Source organism: Hippoglossus hippoglossus, chromosome 4 (genome assembly GCF_009819705.1).
Source record: "Hippoglossus hippoglossus isolate fHipHip1 chromosome 4, fHipHip1.pri, whole genome shotgun sequence".
NCBI lineage: Eukaryota > Metazoa > Chordata > Actinopteri > Pleuronectiformes > Pleuronectidae > Hippoglossus > Hippoglossus hippoglossus.
The window spans coordinates 12,446,374-12,468,667 of NC_047154.1; the positions used below are offsets into that span (position 1 = coordinate 12,446,374).

Genomic DNA, 22,294 nt, shown 5'->3' on the forward strand with positions numbered 1-22,294 from the left:
TAAATTCACAAAATAGACCCTAACCATAAAAAGAATCCATAACAATAAGAACTTCACTTCCACACTGTTGTAGGATTTCCCTCTTCACCAAACGCTTCTTGGAGAGAGCAGAACACAGTTTTGTTCAGCCTTCGGGCCTTTTGTAGTTTTAGGTTCTTTCTTTAGGGGAAACTGCAAAATAGTCATATTTAAAACCCACTTGAGGCTACAACATTAAAAACTCCGTGATGTCATGCAAATAAATAATGCACATCTTTTGGAGCACATTCGTGGGAGCTGGAGTCTCATCCCCCTCTCCTCCTCCTCCTCCTCCTCCTCCTCCTCCTCCTCCTCTTCTTCCTCTGTTCTTCATTTGTTTTCCCCATGCAGCTATCGTGAAGAGGATGCACTGTATCTCTGGGTTGCAGCCCCCGTGTAGATGTGCAGATATTTCAATGAATGAACGCTCGGTTGACTGCGGGAGGGGAATAGGAGGATGTTCCTCGGGGACTGAAGCGCCTCCCCTTTAATCGCTCGGCTGGCGGAGCTGGAGAGTCGCTCTCTTCACTCGCACATTTGCCTTCAGCGAGTGAAGAGGAGCTCGTGTCACTGCTCGTGGGTTGTTTTTTTTTTTATTCCAGAGAAGCTGCTGCTGGTCATTTTTTTCTCCTCTTGTTCCTGTTGTGGAATGAAAAAGGAGAGGCAGGTTTTGTGTCGTTTCAGTGTCAGCGTCATGAAGAAACGCGGAGTAAAGCATCCAAAGTGGCACTAGGTAGTAGGTGAGTGTGTCCTCAGCGCGCATGAGCTCCCTGATGTTTAATCCTAATGTTTCTACGAGAAGTCAAACTGTTTTTTCTAAGTGTGTCCTGTTACTTATAAACTTACAGAGTTTGATTCCGATGAACAAACAAGCGGAAAATACATGTAGATCTTTAAATTGAACCCAACTTCTCGGCTATTTCTGTGATTCCACATTACTTCCTCCAGTCTCTGTCGATCCCCTGTTTATTTTGTTATCAGTGTGTTAACGTCGGATTTTATTGCACGGCCGTGTAATGAAATTCCAGCCTTTGGGCAAAGTCCAGATGCCAGTCGCCAAATGTGCCCCAGCTCCCTGCGTAAAACAAAAGGGGAGTGCGTAAAAGCCCAGCTGTTGGTGCAGTTGCATTGTCACTTGCAGTGCATGCGAAGTGCACGTTGATTGTGGGCCCGTGGCCACAGAAATAGTTGTCTGGCACAAATATTTCTGAGAGGATCGGGAGCAAGTGGATTAATGTTGTTTTTTAGCATAAACAAGAGTTTATTTTTATTTTTAATCTTTGAAATGACTTAAACCGCAAATCATATCCACAGCTCACGCAGGACCATGAGAAACAAGGTCAGAGAGTAACATCCCCTTTTTTTTTGTTTGTCCCTCTCTGCTCCCCTGCAGCCTCCTGCTCTCCGTCTCTCTCCCTCATCACACACCAGCACTGTTTGGCTGAGCAGCGATGGCCAAGTGGCTGAAAGACTACCTGAGCTTTGGCAGCAGGAAGGTGCCTCCACAGCCGCCCACACCTGACTACTCCGAGAGCGAGATCCTCAAAGCGTACCGGCTCCAGAGGGACCTGGACTTCGAGGATCCCTATGAGGACTCAGAGAGCAGGCCCAGGGCCGAGTCTGGGCCGTCGGGGCCGTCTGGGCCGTCGGGGCCGTCTGACCCTGCCACGCCGGTGTACGGGTCACCCATGAAGTCGTCCAGTGTGGACGTGAAGTCCCCCAAGCACAGACTGATCAAAGTGGACTCCCAGGAGCTCGGGCGCACCAAGATCCTCCTCAGTGCCGTCTCTATAGAGGAACAGCAAGAGCCTGTAAGAGCCTCCTTCTCAATTCACATCTTTGTAGTTGTTCAGAGCAAAAAAAACAAGTGATGACACATTAGTGATTGAATTAAGGAGAGAGGGATGAAAGGAAAGCAAAAAAACTCTCTCATCCCATTCCTATAGCTGTGACAGATTTATTGATCAGATTCCATAAGAAAGTGTCTGGTACTGTGTGTCACAAATACGCTTTGTTTTCATAAATCACATTACATCCCATGCGCCACATAAACTTGCTTCCATAGCTGGAGGGAAAAATTATTGACGGCTTGAGTGGACCGTTGAGTCGGAGAGGGTCCCAGTCCCCCTGAGTTTATGTCCTTCCATTAATAATAAATGGGGTTTGGTTTTGCAAGCTGAGAGAGACCCCCGCATGAGCACGTGTTAGGGCCCGTATACTGTACGCCATATATGTAGGGATGTGTCACGGGCCAGAGGGGAGTGTAAATTATACTGTGGGGCTGTTAGTGTCATCAGGCCTCTATCAATGTATGTACTGTCAATGTTGTGCAGTAGAAAACATCCACGGCCACTGTAAGTAGGGGGGGGGGCAAACAGATGTCGAGAGAGCGACAGGAGAAGAAGCTATAAGGTTTCAGAAGGAAACAGTCTACACATGAATTCACCTCACATATGCTGAGCGAGTTAAGGAGCATGTCGGTGTTTTTTGGTCCCTGCAGTTAAATCCATGACTCCACTCACGGAAAATGCTACAAGTGCGAAAAAGGCCTGAAGTGGATTGAAGTAATAGTCTTAACTGAAGTCTATACCCCCCCTCTCTCTCTCCCTCTCTCTAAGCCCAACTCTCCTCCTGCGCTCATTAATTTCCCAGGGTCTGTGGGAACATCCGCACTCTAATTAACATTGCAGATTCCCGTGCATCGATAAATAACCTGTTACAGAATCAACACGGGATTAGGATGTGATTTTGTGAAGCGTGCGTGTTTAGAAGGAATTTGGGAATGAAAGCCTTGCAGGATTAATTGTCTTTGTGCGAGGAGGAGAGAGCGAAAAAGGGGGCCAGTGCGTTTGTATCTATGTGCACATGTGCGTGTGTGCTTGTGTATTTTTATATCGTGTGTGATTGTGTGTGAGAGACAGACCATATGGCTGCCTGTGTAGCTGTCAGTGTGCCAGATGACCACTGTTTTCCTCCTGTGCTCACATAAAAGAACAAATGCCCCTGACCGACCAAGCAGCTCCTCTTACTCCTCCCTAAAAAATAGATCATCCTGAGACAGGGCGGCTACTCACTGTGTTGCATTCTCCTCTTAAGACTCAATGTAGTTCATTCTTTATGCCTCTAATTCAAGTACCACCTTGCGTGGTTTCTAAATATACTCAGCATTTGTGTGGTATTGTGATGTTGCACGCCAAAGGTGCAAATTAGTGTGTTGGTGATATTCCAAAAGCTGTTTGTCTGCGACCAGACGTATATTTAACGTGCCACTCAGCACGAGGAGCTGATTGCTTGTTATAAGTGTTGCACTGCTTTCTCCTCCGTCCCAGGGTCTTGATGACGTATTGTTTGTGCAACAGAATTTATACATACAGACCGAATTCTCCTAATTATCAGAAAACATTCATGCCCGAGGATGTTTTTTATGCAAGTGTTTGTTTCAAAAGCGTTTGATTTTTATAAAAACGCTGATTATGAAAATTCTGGATCAAAACAACTATAGTCTATGATTGCGAGCTCTTTTTTTCACATGTGCCTGCGAGACAAAACATTTTTAAAATCATTTTTCATTTCTGTATTAAATCAGAAACAATAGGGACCTGGTTTCTCTAAGGGGACCAGTTAATGTTGTGTTCTGTCAGCAGGAGTCATTTTTCATTATGAGTAACTGTGTGTTTTGTCCTTTAGGTGGTGCCCTCTGCCCCGCTGGCAGGGGACACAGACTATTCTGATCCTTTCGACGCTCGGTTGGATCACCGGCTGGAGACAGACCTCGGACCCGTTCCCTGCGAGAACAACGGCTACATGGAGCCGTACGAAGCCCAGAGGGTCATCACAGGTCAGTTGACCCTCACTGCTCATCACAGTGTTCATGAGTAGTCCAGTGACCCTTTCACTGCTTCCTTTTTGTGTTTTCAGTTTCTCATTTCTAGTTTTGTTCATGTGGTAAATTCATGCATCCACACAAATAATCAATCAGAATTGCATGAGATGAAGTGGTCATGCTTAAGGGATGAATTCCGATCTCATCATGAAGAGCACTGTCAGGGATTCTATTGCATTTCAGACACAAAATCATGAATAAAATATGTTTCTGTGGTATGAAGTTATATTATTATTATTGATCTATAGTCTGTCAGCCATTTCTTTCATTAAAAAACATTGAGAGGATTTCCGACATTATCGTTCTTTTTTTTTTTTTTAAGTAGTTCTGCATTCACAGAAAAAATGCTTCTTTATTTCCATATTCTCCAGTTCTTTGTTCTAAAAAGTGCCTTAAACGCAGTATTTCACACTATTTATTTATTTATTTAATTGCTTCATTTATAGCAAGCAGCTCTGCTCTGGAGTATTGTACCTGTCGACTCCCCTGCGTTAGATTCATCACAGATGAGCCGGCCCTTTGGAGATGCCTATCCAGTCTCACACCCCCCCTCCGCCCCTCGCAATTTTCTCCCACGTTGTCTGGCTCGCATCTATCGTTTTCCATTTGTCTCTCTCCCCCATAACATCTCTGTCTGCCCCTTTCCCCCCTCCCCGCGTTCTCCCCGCGTTCTCCCTGCTCTGTCCCAGTCATTTAGTGTAAAAGCCTCCCCCTCCTCCCCTCCTCTTTCTCCATTTCTCTATCTCTCCTCATCTCGAGGGCTCTCCCCCGCGGCCCTGAGGGGAGTCTGGCTGTCTCTCTAATTTGTTCTTTAGCAAATTTTATGTCCTGTTCACCCGCCCATTCCCACTCCTGCTACCTTTTTGTTGGTCACGTGACGTCCATTACATCGGGTGTAAATGATCGGAGCATCCCTTCATTGCTGCTCAAATGGAGAAACGCTGAAGAAGATCTTTTCTTGCTGCGGCTGGATGGAGCCATTGGAAAGATTAGATTCACAGCGGTGACGGTAGAGTGTTTGCCAAAGCCCTGTCACAGTTCTGTCATTGACTTTGAATTGAGCCTGTCACTCCAGGACTCAGTGTCTGCCCGCTTTTGTCTGTCTGTCAGCCTGGTTCTGCTCATTAATAAACACGGCGGAGCGGCAGAGACAGGTGTGAGACCGGAATAGTGATTCTCTGTCACAAAGACTGTCCTGAAAAGACACCTGTGCGCTTCTTTAGGCTGCACTTTATGAGTTTGAATGTTAACACCCCTCAGTCTGGTCGCAGTTTCCAGGCCCGGCTCACATCTGTATGCCTAAAGGCTCCTCTGCCCTCCCTGTCGTCATTCCCCTCAATCTTCTCTCTCTGTCACCTTTCTGGCAAATTGCTATTTTCACCCCCCTCTCTTGTTTTTTTCCTCCATAGTGTTTCCTATGAATTTCTCATTTTATTTCCTCCACGCCAGTTTTTATCTCTGCGCCTTCATTCTCTCCATCTGCAGGCTACCGCTGACACCGCGGGTTCCCAGCGCAGGTATAGAGCAGCATTCAGCCCCGCTGTGCTTCTGTCTCAATGGCTTTACATCAAACGCTGACAGACCTCGCATCCCCTCCCCTCCCCTCCCGTCCTCCTCCTCCCCTTGTTTCCTCACTACTTCCCTTTCCTCTTCCCTCTCCTCCTGCTCCCCACCACATCCTCTCACTCTCTTTCCCTCCTCCCTCACCTTGCTCCTCCTCCTCTCTCCATTTCCCCTCCACCCTCTCCTTTCTAGCCTCAGGGACTTTCCCCAGGGTCTCCACTCAGTCGCCATGGTGACTACAGGGCCGCCCAATAACGGTGTCTTGTCGTGTGAAGGTTAAAGTTTTTCCCGCTTTTCACCAGTGAATATTTCCATTTAGTCCCGTTCAGCGCTCACGTGAGTGCACCTCCTTTCCAAGGCTTCTGGTTGTGGACACAGAAGATGCATGCTCCTTCATTTCCCCCCATTTTTCCTCCATTTCTTAAACCTGTTTTTTGAAAGGGGATATTTTTAAGGTCAAGCCATCCGACTGTCATCAATGATTGCTGCTGCAGCTTACAGGCTCCTATTGGCGCATTCAGAAATCAGATTTCATCCTCTAGCTTGCATCATTAATCTTAAATCCTTTCATCTCGTGACCATGTTTGACTCCACGTAACAATCAGGTGCTGAAGAGCATCCCTCGGCTGGAACCCACTGAGAAAGTGATGAAAATGTTATCAAGGGTGCACGGATGCTGTTGTGAGCCATGCTAGATTGCTGCTGGGATCCAGGATGGGTGTGGAGGAGGGGGGTGGGTTGGCTACCGTGTTGCTACTCAGCATCTAGCCCAAGGCCTCGTTAAGCCCCCCCATATGAGGTTTTGAGCTCACGGCAAGCTGTGCAAACATAATTTGTCTCTCCACTCTAATTCTAGTCATGTCAGAGCTCAACAGGCTTTTTGTTTTGCTTTGTGGTGCAGAATAATATCAGTCCTGTGTGAAGAGGAACCTCATCACTACTGGCAAATATTATCTCTTAATATTCTCTGTTTTTCTTACAGAGTGGTTAAAGGTGACACACGAGACAAATCTCTAAATGTTTGCATGCTTGCATGTGTTTTTGTGTGTGTGTGTTTTATTGTGGTTTTAATTTACATTTGGTCTAACAGAGCTGCAGCGTGGCCCGGGAGGAGGACGGATGCGTGGCGGGTTGCAGCTCTACGACACTCCCTATGAAGACGAGCGAGGACAGCGACTGGGCCTTGTGTACGGAGACGCTCAGGAGGAGGGCAAGGAGAACAGCAGGCTGCCGCAGGATGACGAGAGGCCGGCTGACGAGTACGACCAACCCTGGGAGTGGAAGAAGGACAACATCTCCAAAGCTTTCGCAGGTAAGCAGAAACATTGTGAGGAGGAGCATATAGTAGCACTGTTTGAATGTGTGCGTGAATAAGTGAAAGTGACTTGTACCGTAAAGCCTTTCGAGTGGTCAATAAGACTAGATACATATTTACAGTCCATTTCCTATTTTTTGACTTCAGCTTAAAATCTAAATGAAGCAAATCACATTTTCCTTTTTACGTTTCGTGAATAACGTGGATTCCCCGTTGAATATGAAAAGAACAAATGATACACGGATATCGTTGGTGCTTGCTTGGGATTTTTAAACAGGGAAAATGTCAAAACAAAATACTACACAAAATAATTTGTTTGGCGTTGAAACTGTTAAATCATGCTTCTTAAAATGCATGATTGAGTTAATATATTAAAAAGCATTAGTAGAGAATTGTCTAAATCATTGTCTAAACCACACACCATATTTTGCAGGCTCTTCTGGCTTCAAATTGCCAGAATGAATCGATACTCACAGCTTCCCAGCAAATATTCGACATGTGAGATTCAGTGTGCAGGAAATGCATGTTAAACTGAAATCCATCTTAAAACCCACATATTTAAAATCATCCGTTGTCTTTCCTGGATATCTACTGAAGCTTCTATATACAACGCAGCAAAGATGAGGAATAACACAAAATACGTTTTTTCAAAAGGGGAATCATGAAATTGATTTAGTGAAAATGATCAATAGCACACAACTCAAAATGGCTCCTTTTTTAAAGGCCCTTCCAAGATTACACATAGAGTCCTGACCTTTAATGTTTCATCATTACATCGCCAAAGCCTTCTTCTTGGCAAGAAATGGAGACGACTGTGACCTTCACTGGCTCAAAGGACACCCATCTCTCTGTCTCTTTTACTACATTTAAACACCTACTGGCGACTATTGATTTCTCCCTCTCGCACATATGCCACACCACTGTCACAACAACCTTGGCGATGATTGGAATTGACAAAGACGTCTCGCGTGCGATTTGCTGTGTTGATGTCATAAAAAGGAGGTTGGCAGTGGAGGAGCACGGGAAGTTCATTTTCTTTGTGAAGCGTCGTTTTATCTGCGGTATTTTTGAAATAATTGGCTCATGGTTATCGTTTTTTAAAGTTGCGCTGAGAGTTCATGTCACATCCCATCTTCTTACGTTCCATCCACTGAGTGTAATTGGAGGGAGAGAGAGTGAAGTGGAAGTAAAGCGAAACCGAAACAGACTGATGGGTCATTTAGGAGTGGATCACTATAAGGCACGTCGGGCCAAGTCAGCTTAATTGAGCTGCATCTTCAAGTCACCAAGGTCAAGGTGATGGGATAATAAATCAGCCTCCCCTCCGCACCCGCTCTCCTCCCCCCCTCCTACGTTTCCCCCTCCCCTCTCTTCTCAGTTAATTACATGCCTACATGTGCGTGACTGATCAGGTGCTAATAAGAGAGTCACGGTCAGCACACACTAGTCTGAACACACTCACACGGACATATCATTTTACACCATGTTCATCCTTGAATCGCGTTAACCAGAAAAAAGCCGCACAGAGACGGCGTAACTAATTTGAGAGCAGTGTTTCAAAAGGAAACACACGGCAGTTAATTTAAAAGCCAATATCACCTCTCACCTGTTTGCAGCACTTATTCCTGCTTTATCTGTTATTTTCTTCGCATTCAAGCTTCTCGTCTTTGTGCCACATGCAGTACGCACTCCTGCTTGCGGCACCATTAGAGGACACAGTGGAGGAACACGCCTGTGAGGCTGGAGTTGTCTGACCCCGTGTTTTTTTCCCCCCATTTGGAGTCGGCACTATAAGCTGTGGCGCTGTCTGTCTTCGCAGGCCGGAGCGCTGAAGTATAAACACATAAACAGTGTTTTCCATTCTCACATTTAATCCATATTCCCAGGCCCGCTCAGCGTTGCTAGGCACGGCCGACATGAAAGGGGAGGGAAGAGATGGCGAGGACGAGGACAGAGCACAAAAACAAGAGAGATGGAAAAGATGGACAGTGGGCAAAAAAAAAAGGAGCGATGAGGAGGAGGACTGAGGGTTGGAAAATGGATAGAGATGCTGAAGAGGAAGCTCCCTAGAGAGAGAGAGAGAGAGAGAGAGAGAGAGAGAGAGAGAGAGAGAGAGAGAGAGAGAGAGAGAGAGAGAGAGAGAGAGAGAGAGAGAGAGAGAGAGAGAATGGGGCGTCCAAGGTTATGGCGTGTATGGTGGCAGCTCAATGGATGTATGTGGAGGCCCAGTGCCACGGAGGGGAGGGGTGTTGAGGAGAATTAATGGTCGGGGGCTGTGGCGAGGTGAGGTGAACAGGGGGGGGGGGGGGGGGGAGTCAGGGCCATTGTAGCAGGGTGCAATCAGTCATCCTACTAACACAGGCACACTCTCTGCGACATACACACACCAGCAGCAGCACAGCGGCGGTGACAGCGTTGTCCTCGCAGCCCTCCCTCCCTGCGGATGTGACACACTCACTCTGATAACCTGCTGCAGGGGGTAAAGGGGGCATCACGATCTGCCAGCAGCCCCCTCGTCATCACCTCCACACGGGCCAGTGCACGTACACACACACACACACACACACACACACACACACACACACACACACACACACACACACACACACACGTGGCTTCTCAAATCAGGTTTTCCAGCTGTGATTATCACCAGGCTACTAATTCAAGGGTGAGAGGAGATTGTGTGCATGTCGGCTCAAATGAGTGCGAGGGTGTTGGGGAGGGGGGGCTGGATCATATTGTGTGTGGATTTACGCACTTACCATTCATGTAAGCGCTTCCGAACCGAATCTCGCTGATTATAATTTTCGCAGATTATCCGTCTTTAAATGTAATCGGGTGAGTATTGTATGCTGAAGCCACGCATTTGAAAGCAATTGATTGATTTCCATGGGACATTTGGATATGGATGGCTCAGCTGTGTGAGCGTACCTGAGGATTTAAACGGGACAGGTCTCTCTCAGTCCGCTGGGTTTCAATTACACTGTTGGAGAGCTGTCACCAGTCACAAGCGTCCAGCTTGAATTACAACAGTCATTATTTCCTGGAAGTCAATAGTCAGTCCAGCAGTGCGAGATTCGGTCCTGCAGCCATTCAGCACCAACTAGAGAGCTAATGAAAGGCAGCATCTCATTAGCTCTCTGATGGTGACACCTAATTAACAGATGAATGGGTGTTTTTTTTTTAAGTTTTATAGTCCACCTCAAGAGAGTTGAGCCTTTTGATTTGAGCTAGATGATGAGCAATGGAAGAGTGGACACATGATGAGAGCGCCGCAAATCAGCTGGAAATTTGGATGAGGAAAGGTGAATGAATAACATCGCCGCCTCTAGCAATTACTATCATCGTGCCATTGAGCAAAGCACTTATTCTCCACTTATTCCAGTGCAGCTGCTCATTAGGCAACAGCGAAAAACTGGGACTGGGAATGTGTTTGAACCAGAACCAAGAGGGCGGTGAAAATGTAGGTGCCGTTTAGGTAAATACTTTGCAGCCAATAAAATCTTCCTGTAATTATATTTCCCTTTGTAGCCATAATCTGGAATAAATGAATTAAACTGCATGTAGCTTGAGTCACCATTGTTTTTAGGGGAATAGCAGTGACCATGAGTTCAACACGATGGATTTATTTTACAAAAAATTAATGAAACATTGAAAATGACCCTCTCTTTAGTGATCTCTAAATTTTCATGTAGTGTCATCATAAGGTCAATGTAATAGCTAATAACATTCCTCTCAGCCTGAGCTGTACTTTGTGTTTACTGCTAATTGGTGCATCTTAGCATGCTAAATTAGGATGGTGAACCATAGACTGTATATAAAGATGGACGACATGACTGCTCCCCAAAAGTGGAGCCAAAGCGTCTTGCTTGCCACCTGAGGGCTGCCTTCAGTATAGGTCATAAATTCCACTTGCTCCATGCTTGTGGATGGGACATGGGCCAAACATAAAAGATAAAATGAATATAAAAAAAATGGTTCCTGTCATTTGAGGTACTTCTTATAACCCTGATTATTAAAACTGCGGTGAAATGTTAGGCTAGAAGGCCTCTGACTCACGATTCCCCGATCACTACCGCACAGGCTCCAAATGCTCAAGATGGTGCCATTCATTCGTGGATAGTGGGAGGTGCGTTCTCCATGTTATACTGTTATATACACTATTACATGCTTAACTTAGTAGACCTATCCCTACTAAACATAGCATGTCAATATTGTCATTGTTGTGCGCATGCTGACATTAGCATTGAGCTCAAAGCATAGCTGTACCTCAGCAGCCTCACAAATCTGCTTTGGACTGAGTTTAATGTCAAATGCACAACAATTACATTAAGCAGTCGCTGGCAATGAAATGCTTGGGTCACAGGCTCTCTTATTGCAATGCTCCAAATATTTACAAGCAAAAAAATAAATTGAATAAAATAATATAAAATAGAAGAATTTTAAAATAGAAAATAAAATATATATATCTAAATATATATATATACATATATATACACACACCTAAAGAAAAACAATGGTGCAATTATGTGCAATAGTGCACATATGGACTCAAGTAATGTCTTGCTGATCATTATAGATTCTTTCTAAGAAAATATAGACATATTTTCAAAGTCAAAAGACGTTGGAGTGCTTCATCCATCCTTGGGAAAGTAGCACTGTTAACGTAGACGCTAAAGGGTGCTGTAAGGTTTTAACGATTGCCAATGCAAAGGCTCAGTTGAGCAAACCTTGCAAAGGCAGATGGTCGACAGCCTATTTGTGCTGTGTCTGGATGTCTGGGCACATGTGCTCTGACATGTTTCCTGGGCTATTCTGGGTGTTTGTATGTCTCCCTGTTGGAGCCCCATAAAAGTGTGTTAGTGTGTATATGTGTGCATGCAGACGAGACAGAAAAGACAATTAGATTTCCATTTGCGTTGTGGTGCTGTTCTCTGTTGCTCTAAGCAGACCCTGGGGACATCTGACCAGCCTCTTCATCAATTTACTGGCACAATGGAAGGACACTTATCTTGCTCTCACTCTCTCTTTCCCTTTCACTCCTGCCTCCACTTTCTCTGCCGCTTCCCTCCTCGCTGATTTTCTCCCTCCTTCAGCGTGAACCTTACCTGACATAAATGAAAAGGCATGTCCTCCGTGATTCCCTCTTGCCAACCACTATCGGAGACAGGTCGGAGCGATGATGGAAGTAGAGTAGGGCGCGACTGGAGAGGGGCCAGGGAATATGGAAAGAGAGATAATGCCCCACTTAGGTGAAAATGGGAAGATGAAAAAAGAGGGAGGTTCAATACAAGCCTCGGGGAAATGGATGTAATGAATTACGAGAATCTGTGTACACAAAGGATGCTCAATGAATGTGTGATGCTTCTAAGATTGAAATCCAAACGGCGTGGATCTTCATTTTGAAAGAGGGACTTGTGTGAATGCACGTTTTTGTTTTTTTCTACCCTGCACTGGCGTGATGGCATAAGGTGTTAATTGTCTGTCCTTATGGGAGCCATTTTTCCTCAGCAGAAGCTCTTTGTGTGCAGAATGAAGACGAGCCGTCGGGGCTCTTTGAAGAACAGATGTTCTCATTAATGGAGCTAATGAAGCTGTGCTATTGTCCTTGTCTGCTCCTCCTCTATTGTGAGGACACAGGAAACGGCTGATGTGCTCGAAAAGTCAGTTATCTGTCACCGAAGGCAATTTGAGCTCTGTGCAACGCCAGAGAGGAAAACTTATCTGGCCATTCCCTCCCCCCTCAGATAATTCCTGGTAATTGTTAGCAGGTTGTTGAGGCACATGAGACCACACATTTATTAAATTGCTGTCACCTGTTTCATCAGTCTGGTTATTATGGGGGACAGAAACGATAACAAAAAAATAACCTCAATTTTCCAACATAATAACTAATACATTGTCGTAGATTTAGAAACAAATCAGGAATGTGGGCGTAGATGTGACCATGCCTTTAACCGTAAACTATTAAGTGTGTCATTGTCTTGTTCTGGCAAACAAAAGCACTAACAGCCTTCTGTGGATGACAACTCCACAGGTTCCTGGGATGAGTGAATGGAAGCCAGATGTTCCCTGTTTGCGAATGAGTGACATGGTGTGATAGTGTGTCTTTGCTCGAATGGGTGTGTTTGAATCTCTGTGTGTGTCTTAGCTTGGCAATCAACCTTTTGTTATCAGTGAGCAGCTCTCACAAGGTTTTGTGTTTGTGCAAGTGTGCGTGTGGGTGCGTGCATGCGGGTGTGTGTGTGTGCATGTGTGTGTTGAACCTTTTGCGGTTCAAACGGAGCAAGTGTTACGAGTCTGACAACCAAACAGAATAGGTAGGTTCTGCAGGTTTAGGAGGATTTCCTTCAAATCAAAGGGAGCACATGTGATATTAATATAAATCTATGTGAAAATGATGTGTTCATACAGATCTGATCAACTCTGACAGATAGTGGAATTATTCACGTGAGTTAAGAACATATGGAGAAGGGATTTTAATGAATGAGATCTATGATTCAAACTTAACAATACTTCAGTTGTACTCTTCTAGTTAGAAACTGATTTACAGCTTGAATGCAGTCACATCTTTATAAATAGCCGATGGCTAAGATTCACAGTTTGATTCAAATTGGTTCCTTTAAAATAAAGAGAAATCTGCAAATGGGATCAGACTGTGGAAACAACGGATATACTCTCACTTCTTTTGTCGATTTCTTCTTTCACAAGACAAAATGGCTTGTTGCAGCTGCCCAAACACTGAGGGAGAGGAATCTTGATGGGATTTTCCTCTCCGTCCACACCACCTGTGTTTGTCCCTCGCTCGGATGGCTGGGCACATTTCTGACCTGTGATAAATTATCTCGTTTGTTTCCTCTCACACTTTTGTGAGCCTCTCATTTACACCCCTCTCTCTTTCCGCGCGTCTTTCGCAGTTTTGCTTGAGAACTAGAGGTGTGAAATGTGACGTGGTGGCGAGCGAACAGGCAGCCGAGTGCGGCAGTGATGGGGTGTTTCAGAATGTCAGGTGTGTGTTAGTGTGTGTGTGTGTGTGTGTCTTTGTGGGTTTGCGTGCATGTCTGCCATTGAGGGATGCCAGGCCACACTTTAATCCTGGCTTCGGTGGAGGTGCAGCCCGCTCCAGATGGGGCCATTGTACCGCGCCATGCATCAATAATTCATTGAGAGCCAGAGAAAGTGGCGGAGTGTCTGCCTGCTCAATAATTAACCAGGGAGGGAGAAAGGCATGTATGTACAGCCCGGGTCTCTCTCCAAACGCCCATTCAAATGGCTTTTGATGTTGCGGGCCTGGGGGGTCTTTGGATTTGTCGCCTCATTTAGACATCACCCCTGTTTTCCCTTTATTTGTTTTGTAATCCCTTTCTGCTTTAAATGGGTCTGTGCGTGTGTGTTAGGCTGCAATAATGACTGCTAAATGAGATGGTTGCCCTCCATGGTAGAAAATGGGCTATTTTCAGTTCCGTCTCACGGCGCACTTTCTGCCGCTCTCACCGTAGGTAGGACAGTGAACTGAGCATTATTCTGCCCCCGAGCTCTTCAGTTTCAGTCACGTTTTGTTTCCAAAGCATCGACTTCCAGGAGACTTAAAGTGGATTCTGTTCAGATGACTGAACTTCTCTTGTCCTGTCTGTCTTATGTTCTTTACTTTTTCTTTAGTCTTGTGATGAATAACTGTAAACACACAATCTGAGACGCTTCACTGTGATGAAGCAAGGAGACAGGAGGTATAGTTAACCACATTTCCTGCCACCACATCCCTGTCATCTGCACACACATGCTGCCGCTCTCACTCTCGACGGGGCCTCCCTGTCTTCCACCTTTTTACCACATCGCACTTCTCACTTACTCCTCATTATGAAATCTCTCACCCAAATTCATCACCACCACCTCTCTCTCTCTCTCTCTCTTGCATATCTTTACTTTGTTTAACCCATCTGCCGTTTTCTCACTCCCTTTTCTCTCCCGCCTCCTCTCCACTCTCCCCCACCTCTATTAGAAATGAGGGAGTTGTCGGAGTTGCCCTGGCCTGCCCCGGTGGGTCAGCTGGAGGAGGAGCCCCCCGTCAGAGAGCAAGGTGACCTCTAACCCTGAACACAACCACCACCACCACCACCACCATCCTCCCCTTCGCTCCCCTGCCTTGCCATCCTTTATCTCCCCAAACACACGCACATATGCAGTCACGCTGACCTCTGTGACCCAAGCTGTTGTCCTACATCTGCTCTACCTCCACCCTGAACTCCCAGCGGCATTCATCTGCACCACCTGCATCTGTCTCTGCCTGTTGCACTCATTATGGTTTTGCCACCCCCCCCATTACTTTATCAACCATGCATGACTAGCTCCCTATATGTAGTAATATCTGCCTTATTCATATCAGCAATGTCAGTCCAGCTGCAGTACAAGCACTGCAGATTGGATGTCACCAAAACCAGGCACAAAAGCAGCAACACTTCAGTCTTCACATGTAATTTGCTGCAGAACGGAATTAGAGTCGTAATCCGTGCCGTCGACTCCTGGAGGTTGTGTGTGCCAGAGCCAGGCAGACAAGACGCCAACTTCCTGCCTCTATCTGCCATGGGAGATTCATAAAAAGGTTGATGATGGTAATTGCGATGATGCTGATTCAATCCGTCAGAGCGGGACCTGCTGTCCTCTGGTTGCGAGAGGTCTCTCTCGCTCTCTCGCTCTCTCTCTCTCTGCTGCACGCGTGGTTTTTTGCAATAGCCTGGTTGATGATGTTTGCCCAAAATCTGGCTGTGAGGTTTATAATCCCCTCTGATCACAGAACTGTGTAAATACGGTGACTCACTTTTTCTGTCTCTTGTCTGCCAACAGTGCAGTTTGACGGCGCAGAGTGGGACCGCTCCTCGTCGCCCACAGAACGCTTGCGTCCTCCGGGGCCGCGGTCCAGCCCGCTGGCAGGAGGGGGCATGAAGTTTCGTATGCCGCAGGAAGGCTTGACAATGGTTGGGGAGAGAGTGGACGCCACTGTTCCTCTGGAAAAGCAGGTGTATGTATGCAGCTTCTGTTAAACCCATAGCAGCTACATAAACATATATCACTCGCTATTAAACCGAGTGGAGATCATAGTGTTTAAGGTTTAATCAGATTAAAAGGCTGACATGATTTAAAATTCACTGATCTTGATAGTTAATCATTGTGTGCCCCTGTTGCCATGAATTTAATGACCTCAAGCATAATATGGGATAAAGAAATTGCACAGTCTTAGATGAAAAACAGCAGTAATAGTAGTGGTGATGCAGTTGACATTAGCTGACATCAAAAATACCCACAATGCTGTGCAAGATTGAATATGGGCACATGTTATAATCCAGTAAGGATTGTATGATTGTTCCATATCAATGAGTTATATGAAAGCCAGACATCTTGCCTGGAGCAGTGTATGATGTTTATATGCATCAAACAACCCTGAGTTATAGAATGAGGTAAATGCAAAGCAAATGCCTCTGTGCAGATATCCTGTACATGCATGGATTTGTATAAAAGAGATTTTGTATACTCGAGGGACAAAGAGAATGTGACACATTAAAACAGAACCGATATGTGCTCCTACTAAGCAGCGCTCATCAGAGCCACGAAAGGTTAGAAGGAAACTAATTAAAAAACTCACATCTACTCTGCAGTCTTGTAATTTCAGACATCATTGGTGTAATTTATGTTTCTCTTTCTGTGCATTTAATGGGCTGTTTTGCTAATGAAATCCAAGCACTTAACGCCCTTTAAGCAAACATGCTCCCTGCACACGCACCACACACAATGCTGTACTCACAAACACACACACGTGTACATATTCACCAGGGGATGGTAGTTAATTATTATGCCCCATTACTCCCTGATGATCTCCTAAGGGCTGTTATGAGCTTTGTGGTCTCCTCCTGTTTTAAACAAAGAAACAGTGTCACCATCAACCTGTAGCATTCACTTCAATAGACGGTTTTATCTTTTATTTATACTTTGATACTCCGTTGCAAAAACACACAGATCCTTTTTTCTGCACCGGTAAGTTTGTTGTTGCACAATTAAAACGTTCCATATCAAAACATTGGTAGATCAATAATGCACTGAGCGTGATAACAAATATTTAGTGTCTGTTACAACTTCCTGTTCTTTTCAATCAAAGCTTTTCTGTTTGCCGCTGCCTTTTATTGAGTCACATCTGAGCCTTTTATTCATTCCAGACTTTTGTATGGGAAAGGTTTTGCAAAATTAAAAAAGCCCAAAGTAAAGGAAGCTCCCCACAGAAAACACTGCTCCTGGGGCTCCTGGAGCTCCTGAAGCTCTTGAAGCTCCTGAAGCTCCTGGAGCTCCTGGAGCTCCTGGAGCTCCTGAAGCCTTCCACTTGTCCAGACGATGCTTCCACATTATTGTGATGTCACGATGCCCCATATTTGTATAACGCATGCCTAGTGGCTTGTCTGGCACGCCCCCTAACTGAGTCAGGTAAAGCAAGAGCAGAGGCACTGGAAGCCACTGACCAATCACAACAGAGTGGGCCAAAACATTTTCAAGTAATAATCCAAAATTAAAATAATGAACCTGAATATGGGAATCATATGTCCCCTTTAGTCAACTTGTAGAATCAAATTGATTACATAACGCTGACTTGTTCTTTGCTGGTGTCAATGTTGGAATCAAACTTGATGTTACCACAATAACACGTGTTATTTTGTGTGTGTCAGATGGTACCACGGATCACTGTCTCGTTCTGAGGCAGAGTCGCTGCTATTGCTGTGTAAAGAGTGCAGCTACCTGGTGAGGAACAGCCAGGCCACCCGCTCCGACTTCTCCCTGTCCTTACGGTAAGTCATAGACTCACACGTGCACACACACACACATGCACGCTGATATACCACAGCCAGCTGGAAGACATCCAAACCAGATATTCAATATTCAGTGCTACAATTTAATTGAGCACTTTCAGCCGTGCGACTGAGGAGTGTGTGTGAAGCCACCTGAGCTACCGATCTCATAGCGCAGTCTCCCACACCTCTCCATCTGTCTCCCGTCGCTCTCCCTCCCTCCCCTCCACCATCACCCCCACTTAAGATCACTACCACACTGATGCCTTCCCCGATACTCATTTGCAGCACATAATACTGCTTATCTGGTCAAATCTCTCCCTTGTAATTACCACCCTGAACCATTGTCCCTGCCTCCAACCGCTTTCCCATCACCCCCGGTCCTCACCCCATCCTTGGCCCCTCTCCATGGCCTTCCTCCTTGGCCCCGTTGGGCCCTCTAAGTGGTAATCAGGCAGGTAGAGCACACTTCAGTGCACACATCATCTTCCCCATAATCGCTAATGAATATGAATTACCTTCTGCGGGCCACACAAGGATGGAATCAGGGAGGGTAGGGGGAGAGATGGAAGGGAGGGGGGAGGCACAGAGTGTCACTGTGTTGTGCTGACATACAAACAAGCTCATGCATTACTCATTTACATGAGTAGAGTGGGTTTGACACAGACACACACACACACACACAAACACAAACACACACACAAACACTCACACACACCCACATACTTGCACGCACGTTTGCTCAAGCAACAAGGTCACTACTAGAACTGGAGATAATGTCTCTTATGAAACTGCAGAATCTATCAGCTCACATTCTTCAGAAAGAGGAGCTGACCTTCAGAGACAGTCGCAGCACAGTCTGAAATGAGTCAGAGTCTTTAATCAGATTCGTTTTATTTTCTACATTTCTATTAGTAATAATTAGGCCCACGACATTTGCCCACGACTTTGCTAAAAATAAGTCAGTCGGCGTAACAATCAAAAGTTCATGATGTTGCAGGTTTCAGAGAAAGTGCCTCTTAGCTGAATATATTATATATTTAAGAGGAGACGGAGGAAAAGGGCGAAATTATGACCCAAAACTATAAACTACATTGGCCTCCTTTTACTTTTCACACTTGTGCTGTGCTCACATGTCGTTTTAACCCCAAATTGATGTTTTTCAGAGTCCTCATGTTCAAATGTACAGTGCTTTTGATTAGATTACTGTAGATTAGAGTTTTCATCCTAAATAGAAAGAGTACTTTTCGAATTCTTTATCTGTGTGTTGTGACGGATCTGCAGGTTGGACGAGGATTTCGACACATGGCCATGATTCCAATACACCCTTCAGAAATAAATCTATAATAACGGCTACATTTTGTGAACCAACGCAGCATCTGGGTGTTTCTGTCCTTGTGGTAGAGTCTCTCTCCCTTGGGAAAAATCCAACCATGAGATTTTAAGATTACAGTGCAACGTGAACAATGGGAGGAATGACAAAAGTAGTTTAGCGGAGACAAAATGAAGAGGCACTCCAAAGTGAAACAGACAGTCCTGCAGGATTGAACCCAACATATGAATATTTATGAAAGAAGCACTGGCAGGTTCTAATGTACCATGAGATACAACCAGTCCCCCAAAACAAACAGAACAGGATGAAAGCTCGCTGTCAGCTCCGAGCGGCGCCGACTTGGCGACACGCGTCTGGCTGTCGGTGCTCTGGAGACTTGTGATGGGATGATCAGGAACTGCCTGTTGTTTGGCTGTTTGTATTCACAGAGGGTGTCTTTGATTTCAGCGCTCTTCAAATTTTAATTTGGTTGACTAGAACAATGACGATTATGGTGACAGGTTTCAGCCCTTGTCTTTCCCTCTGCTTCTATAATTAGACATAAGTCATGACTGGCGGGCGGGCGGGCTCTTAAAGGGGAAGTGCTGCCGTTGCTGATTTTAAAGGGGAGGGAACTGGCGTGGTTGCCTTGGCGAAGCCCGTTTCACAGTCCAGTGCTTCCTTTCTTTTTTCTTTTTTCTTTTTTTTTCTCACACACTCTGGTTTTGTCTTTCCCACCATGTGCTATTATACAATCCATTCATCCATCAAAGTGTCTCTTCCTTCCTAATTTGTGACATGGGGTTACATCTTGGTTAGAATCACCTCCTGCAAGTGCAGCAGAATGAGGCGAACATAAATCCAGGCTGTCATTTCCACTGGGTCGTTATGTGACACAGCTTCATGTTTTATGTCCTCTACATTTCATGTCACCGCCCTTTTCTCTCCCTACTCTTTCTCTTTTTCATATCGGATCACTCTCATGCTTCTTCTCGTCTCCTCCCCCCCTCTCTCTCAGGAGCTGCCAGGGTTTCATGCACATGAAGTTCACGCAGTATAAAGACGGCAAGTACGTGCTGGGTCAGAACAGCCCTCCGTTTGACACCATCCCAGAGGTGATACACTTCTACACCACACACAAACTCCCCATCCGAGGGGCCGAGCACTTGTCCCTGCTGTTCCCCGTGCTGGTGCAGACACTCTGACTGACGCGTCCCGCTCCCTCTGGACCTCCAGGATTTCATTGAGCTCAGACAATTAAAAACTTGAATGTTTGACGGGACCTTCCCAGCAGAGTGCCACCAACTGTAGTCCTGTATTGGACCGGACTACTTTTGATGAATCAACACCCCACGGAGCTAATGCCTTCACCCACCACTGCTGTTGTACCTGTGCCAAGTGTGTCTAAACATCCGGGAGGATTGATTCACATGAAATGCAATACCTGAACTTTAAGCCACCTTTGTTGTAACTTCTCTCCCTCATATCCTTTTGCTAAATCAAGGGGTTTATAATGTCAGGACATCTGAAATTGTCTCTTTCTTTATTACATGTCTCTCACCACTGTCTGAAAGGGGAGAAAGTCTGCATATTCTAAACCTCCCCAGTTCACAGAAGAGCTGCAGAAGATTGAGATAAACGCCTGCTGTTCCACAGAAACGCACCTCAACACTGGTAAAATATTGCTGTTGTCAGGTGAAAACCTTGCAAGTTCTATTTTGCTTATTTTTCATGTTTGAACCAGAATCAATAAATTGAATTGTACTGGATATGGTGAGAAACTTTTGTCATCCTCTGGGCTCAGAAACCCTGGTTGTAAATTTTAAGAAAATATTGATTTTAAAAAAAACAAAATGCTATTTTTGAAGAAAAAAGGTTTTTACCAACAACAGTGATGTTTTAAATGCTTTTCTACACGAAGCCACACAGTTGATTTGCATTCAGTCTGTTCTGTGCCGTCATGCTGCTGCTGTATGTCGATGATTTGCTTGACACGTCTCCATGTTACTTGTTGATTGTTCACTGTAAGCAACAGAGAGGCTGTGTTGTATTGGTGCTCGTGCTGACCTTGCTGACCTGTATCTCTTGTTGGTTGCCTACGTTGCATTTGGTAGACAATGCTGGGTTTGTTAAAAACGAAAGGAAAAAAAACAACAACTCCTCACTGCTTTCATTGTCTTTTCACTGATTTAAAGATAAGATAAGTTTGAGAGCTGAGCTGCAGACGACATCCGAAGCTAACGGAGGACTCACACAAATTCCTTGCGTTAACGCTTAGCGCTTGATGCTGGCATGGTAGTCATAGCGACAGATATCACAAGCCATTATTAAATACCAACTCTGAAAAATGTCCAGACAATTGGGTCCAGACTTTCTCCAGACTTTGGCTTTCACATATGAAGAACACAGCAGGAGATTGTCCTTGTCAGATGCGTTCACAACAGGATAATGTCCGGAACAAGCAGGTGAGGGGAGGCATCTGGGTAGAGCGTGAAGGAATTCATTCGTTTTCCTTTACAGGACATCGACACCGGCATCGTTTCTTCATCAAAAGCTCCTATTTTTTTTATCCTGAGATTTTTATATTCTTTTCGCTCGCTGTGAATTCTTTAAAAATGTTCCTGTTTTTTTTTTCACATGGGCTCACTCAGACAATCTCTGGACATTTTATTAGGGGCTTGCCTGGAAAAACTGAGCAAAATGTCCAGAGCAACTGACTCAGACATTAACGTTCTTGCATAAAGCACCTCTGCATAATTTCAGGAGAATGTCTGGAGTTCAATGCACATCTGAAAGCAGCGACAGTTTCATGCTCGGGACACACAACATAACCGGCTTTTGTGCTAACTATAAAGAACTGCACAGGAAATAAAATCCACAACCATAACTTTTACCATACGCAACACAAGGAACGCAACTCAGCGGAACCACGATGCAGTTCGGCAACGCCTGACATCACCCTATTCAAAGTCAATGACCAGCGTCTTGGTCTTAAGTGTCTTACGCATACGTGTGAGTCCAGCGTAAGGGCACTGTCACACATATGCAAATGCTGCAGTGGTGAACCTTCACCTCCCATTCACTTCCATTCTGTGTGAGCAAGGGCCATATAAAACAGTTGCTTCCTGTTGTGAAGCAAAAATCCTGAGTGTGGCTTTGCAAAAGTTCAACTTTGGTGGACTTTGACCCGGGACATCTCCCTGCACTCAGGTATTTGTGACTGTGACCTAAGAGATGCTGATCAGGAAACACTGGACACTCTGGACTCTCAAACCTTACGAATGTGGGCCGTGTTCTCACACGTCCTACACTTTATCACTGATGTTTCTGTCTGGCCAAGTCCTTTCATGCTGGTTCGTGCATCGTATTTCAGTTTA

At 45.3% G+C, this 22,294-nt stretch overlaps 1 protein-coding gene across 2 annotated transcripts; it reads left to right on the plus strand.

Annotated features, from left to right (window-relative positions):
* The first annotated feature begins 432 nt into the window (after positions 1-432).
* shdb (Src homology 2 domain containing transforming protein D, b) lies at positions 433-21,045 on the plus strand. Of its 2 annotated transcripts, XM_034584027.1 has the most exons (8): positions 433-758; positions 1,412-1,829; positions 3,706-3,856; positions 6,555-6,776; positions 14,779-14,856; positions 15,621-15,795; positions 17,486-17,605; positions 19,936-21,045. In XM_034584027.1, exons 2-8 carry the CDS (start codon positions 1,470-1,472, stop codon positions 20,120-20,122), a joined length of 1,293 nt encoding a protein of 430 aa, XP_034439918.1. In that variant the 5' UTR covers positions 433-758; positions 1,412-1,469; the 3' UTR covers positions 20,123-21,045. The 2 variants fall into 2 exon arrangements, with proteins under 2 accessions (XP_034439918.1, XP_034439919.1); XM_034584028.1 differs by lacking the exon at positions 14,779-14,856.
* Positions 21,046-22,294: the final 1,249 nt, after the last annotated feature.

Bases quoted from the DNA above. Each gene is read 5' to 3' on its own strand.
- shdb (XM_034584027.1), top strand. From the start codon at position 1,470: ATGGCCAAGTGGCTGAAAGACTACCTGAGCTTTGGCAGCAGGAAGGTG. The intron at 1,830-3,705 runs GTAAGAGCCTCC...TTTGTCCTTTAG, and splicing joins TAGAGGAACAGCAAGAGCCT to GTGGTGCCCTCTGCCCCGCT. The intron at 15,796-17,485 runs GTATGTATGCAG...TGTGTGTGTCAG, and splicing joins GTTCCTCTGGAAAAGCAGGT to ATGGTACCACGGATCACTGT.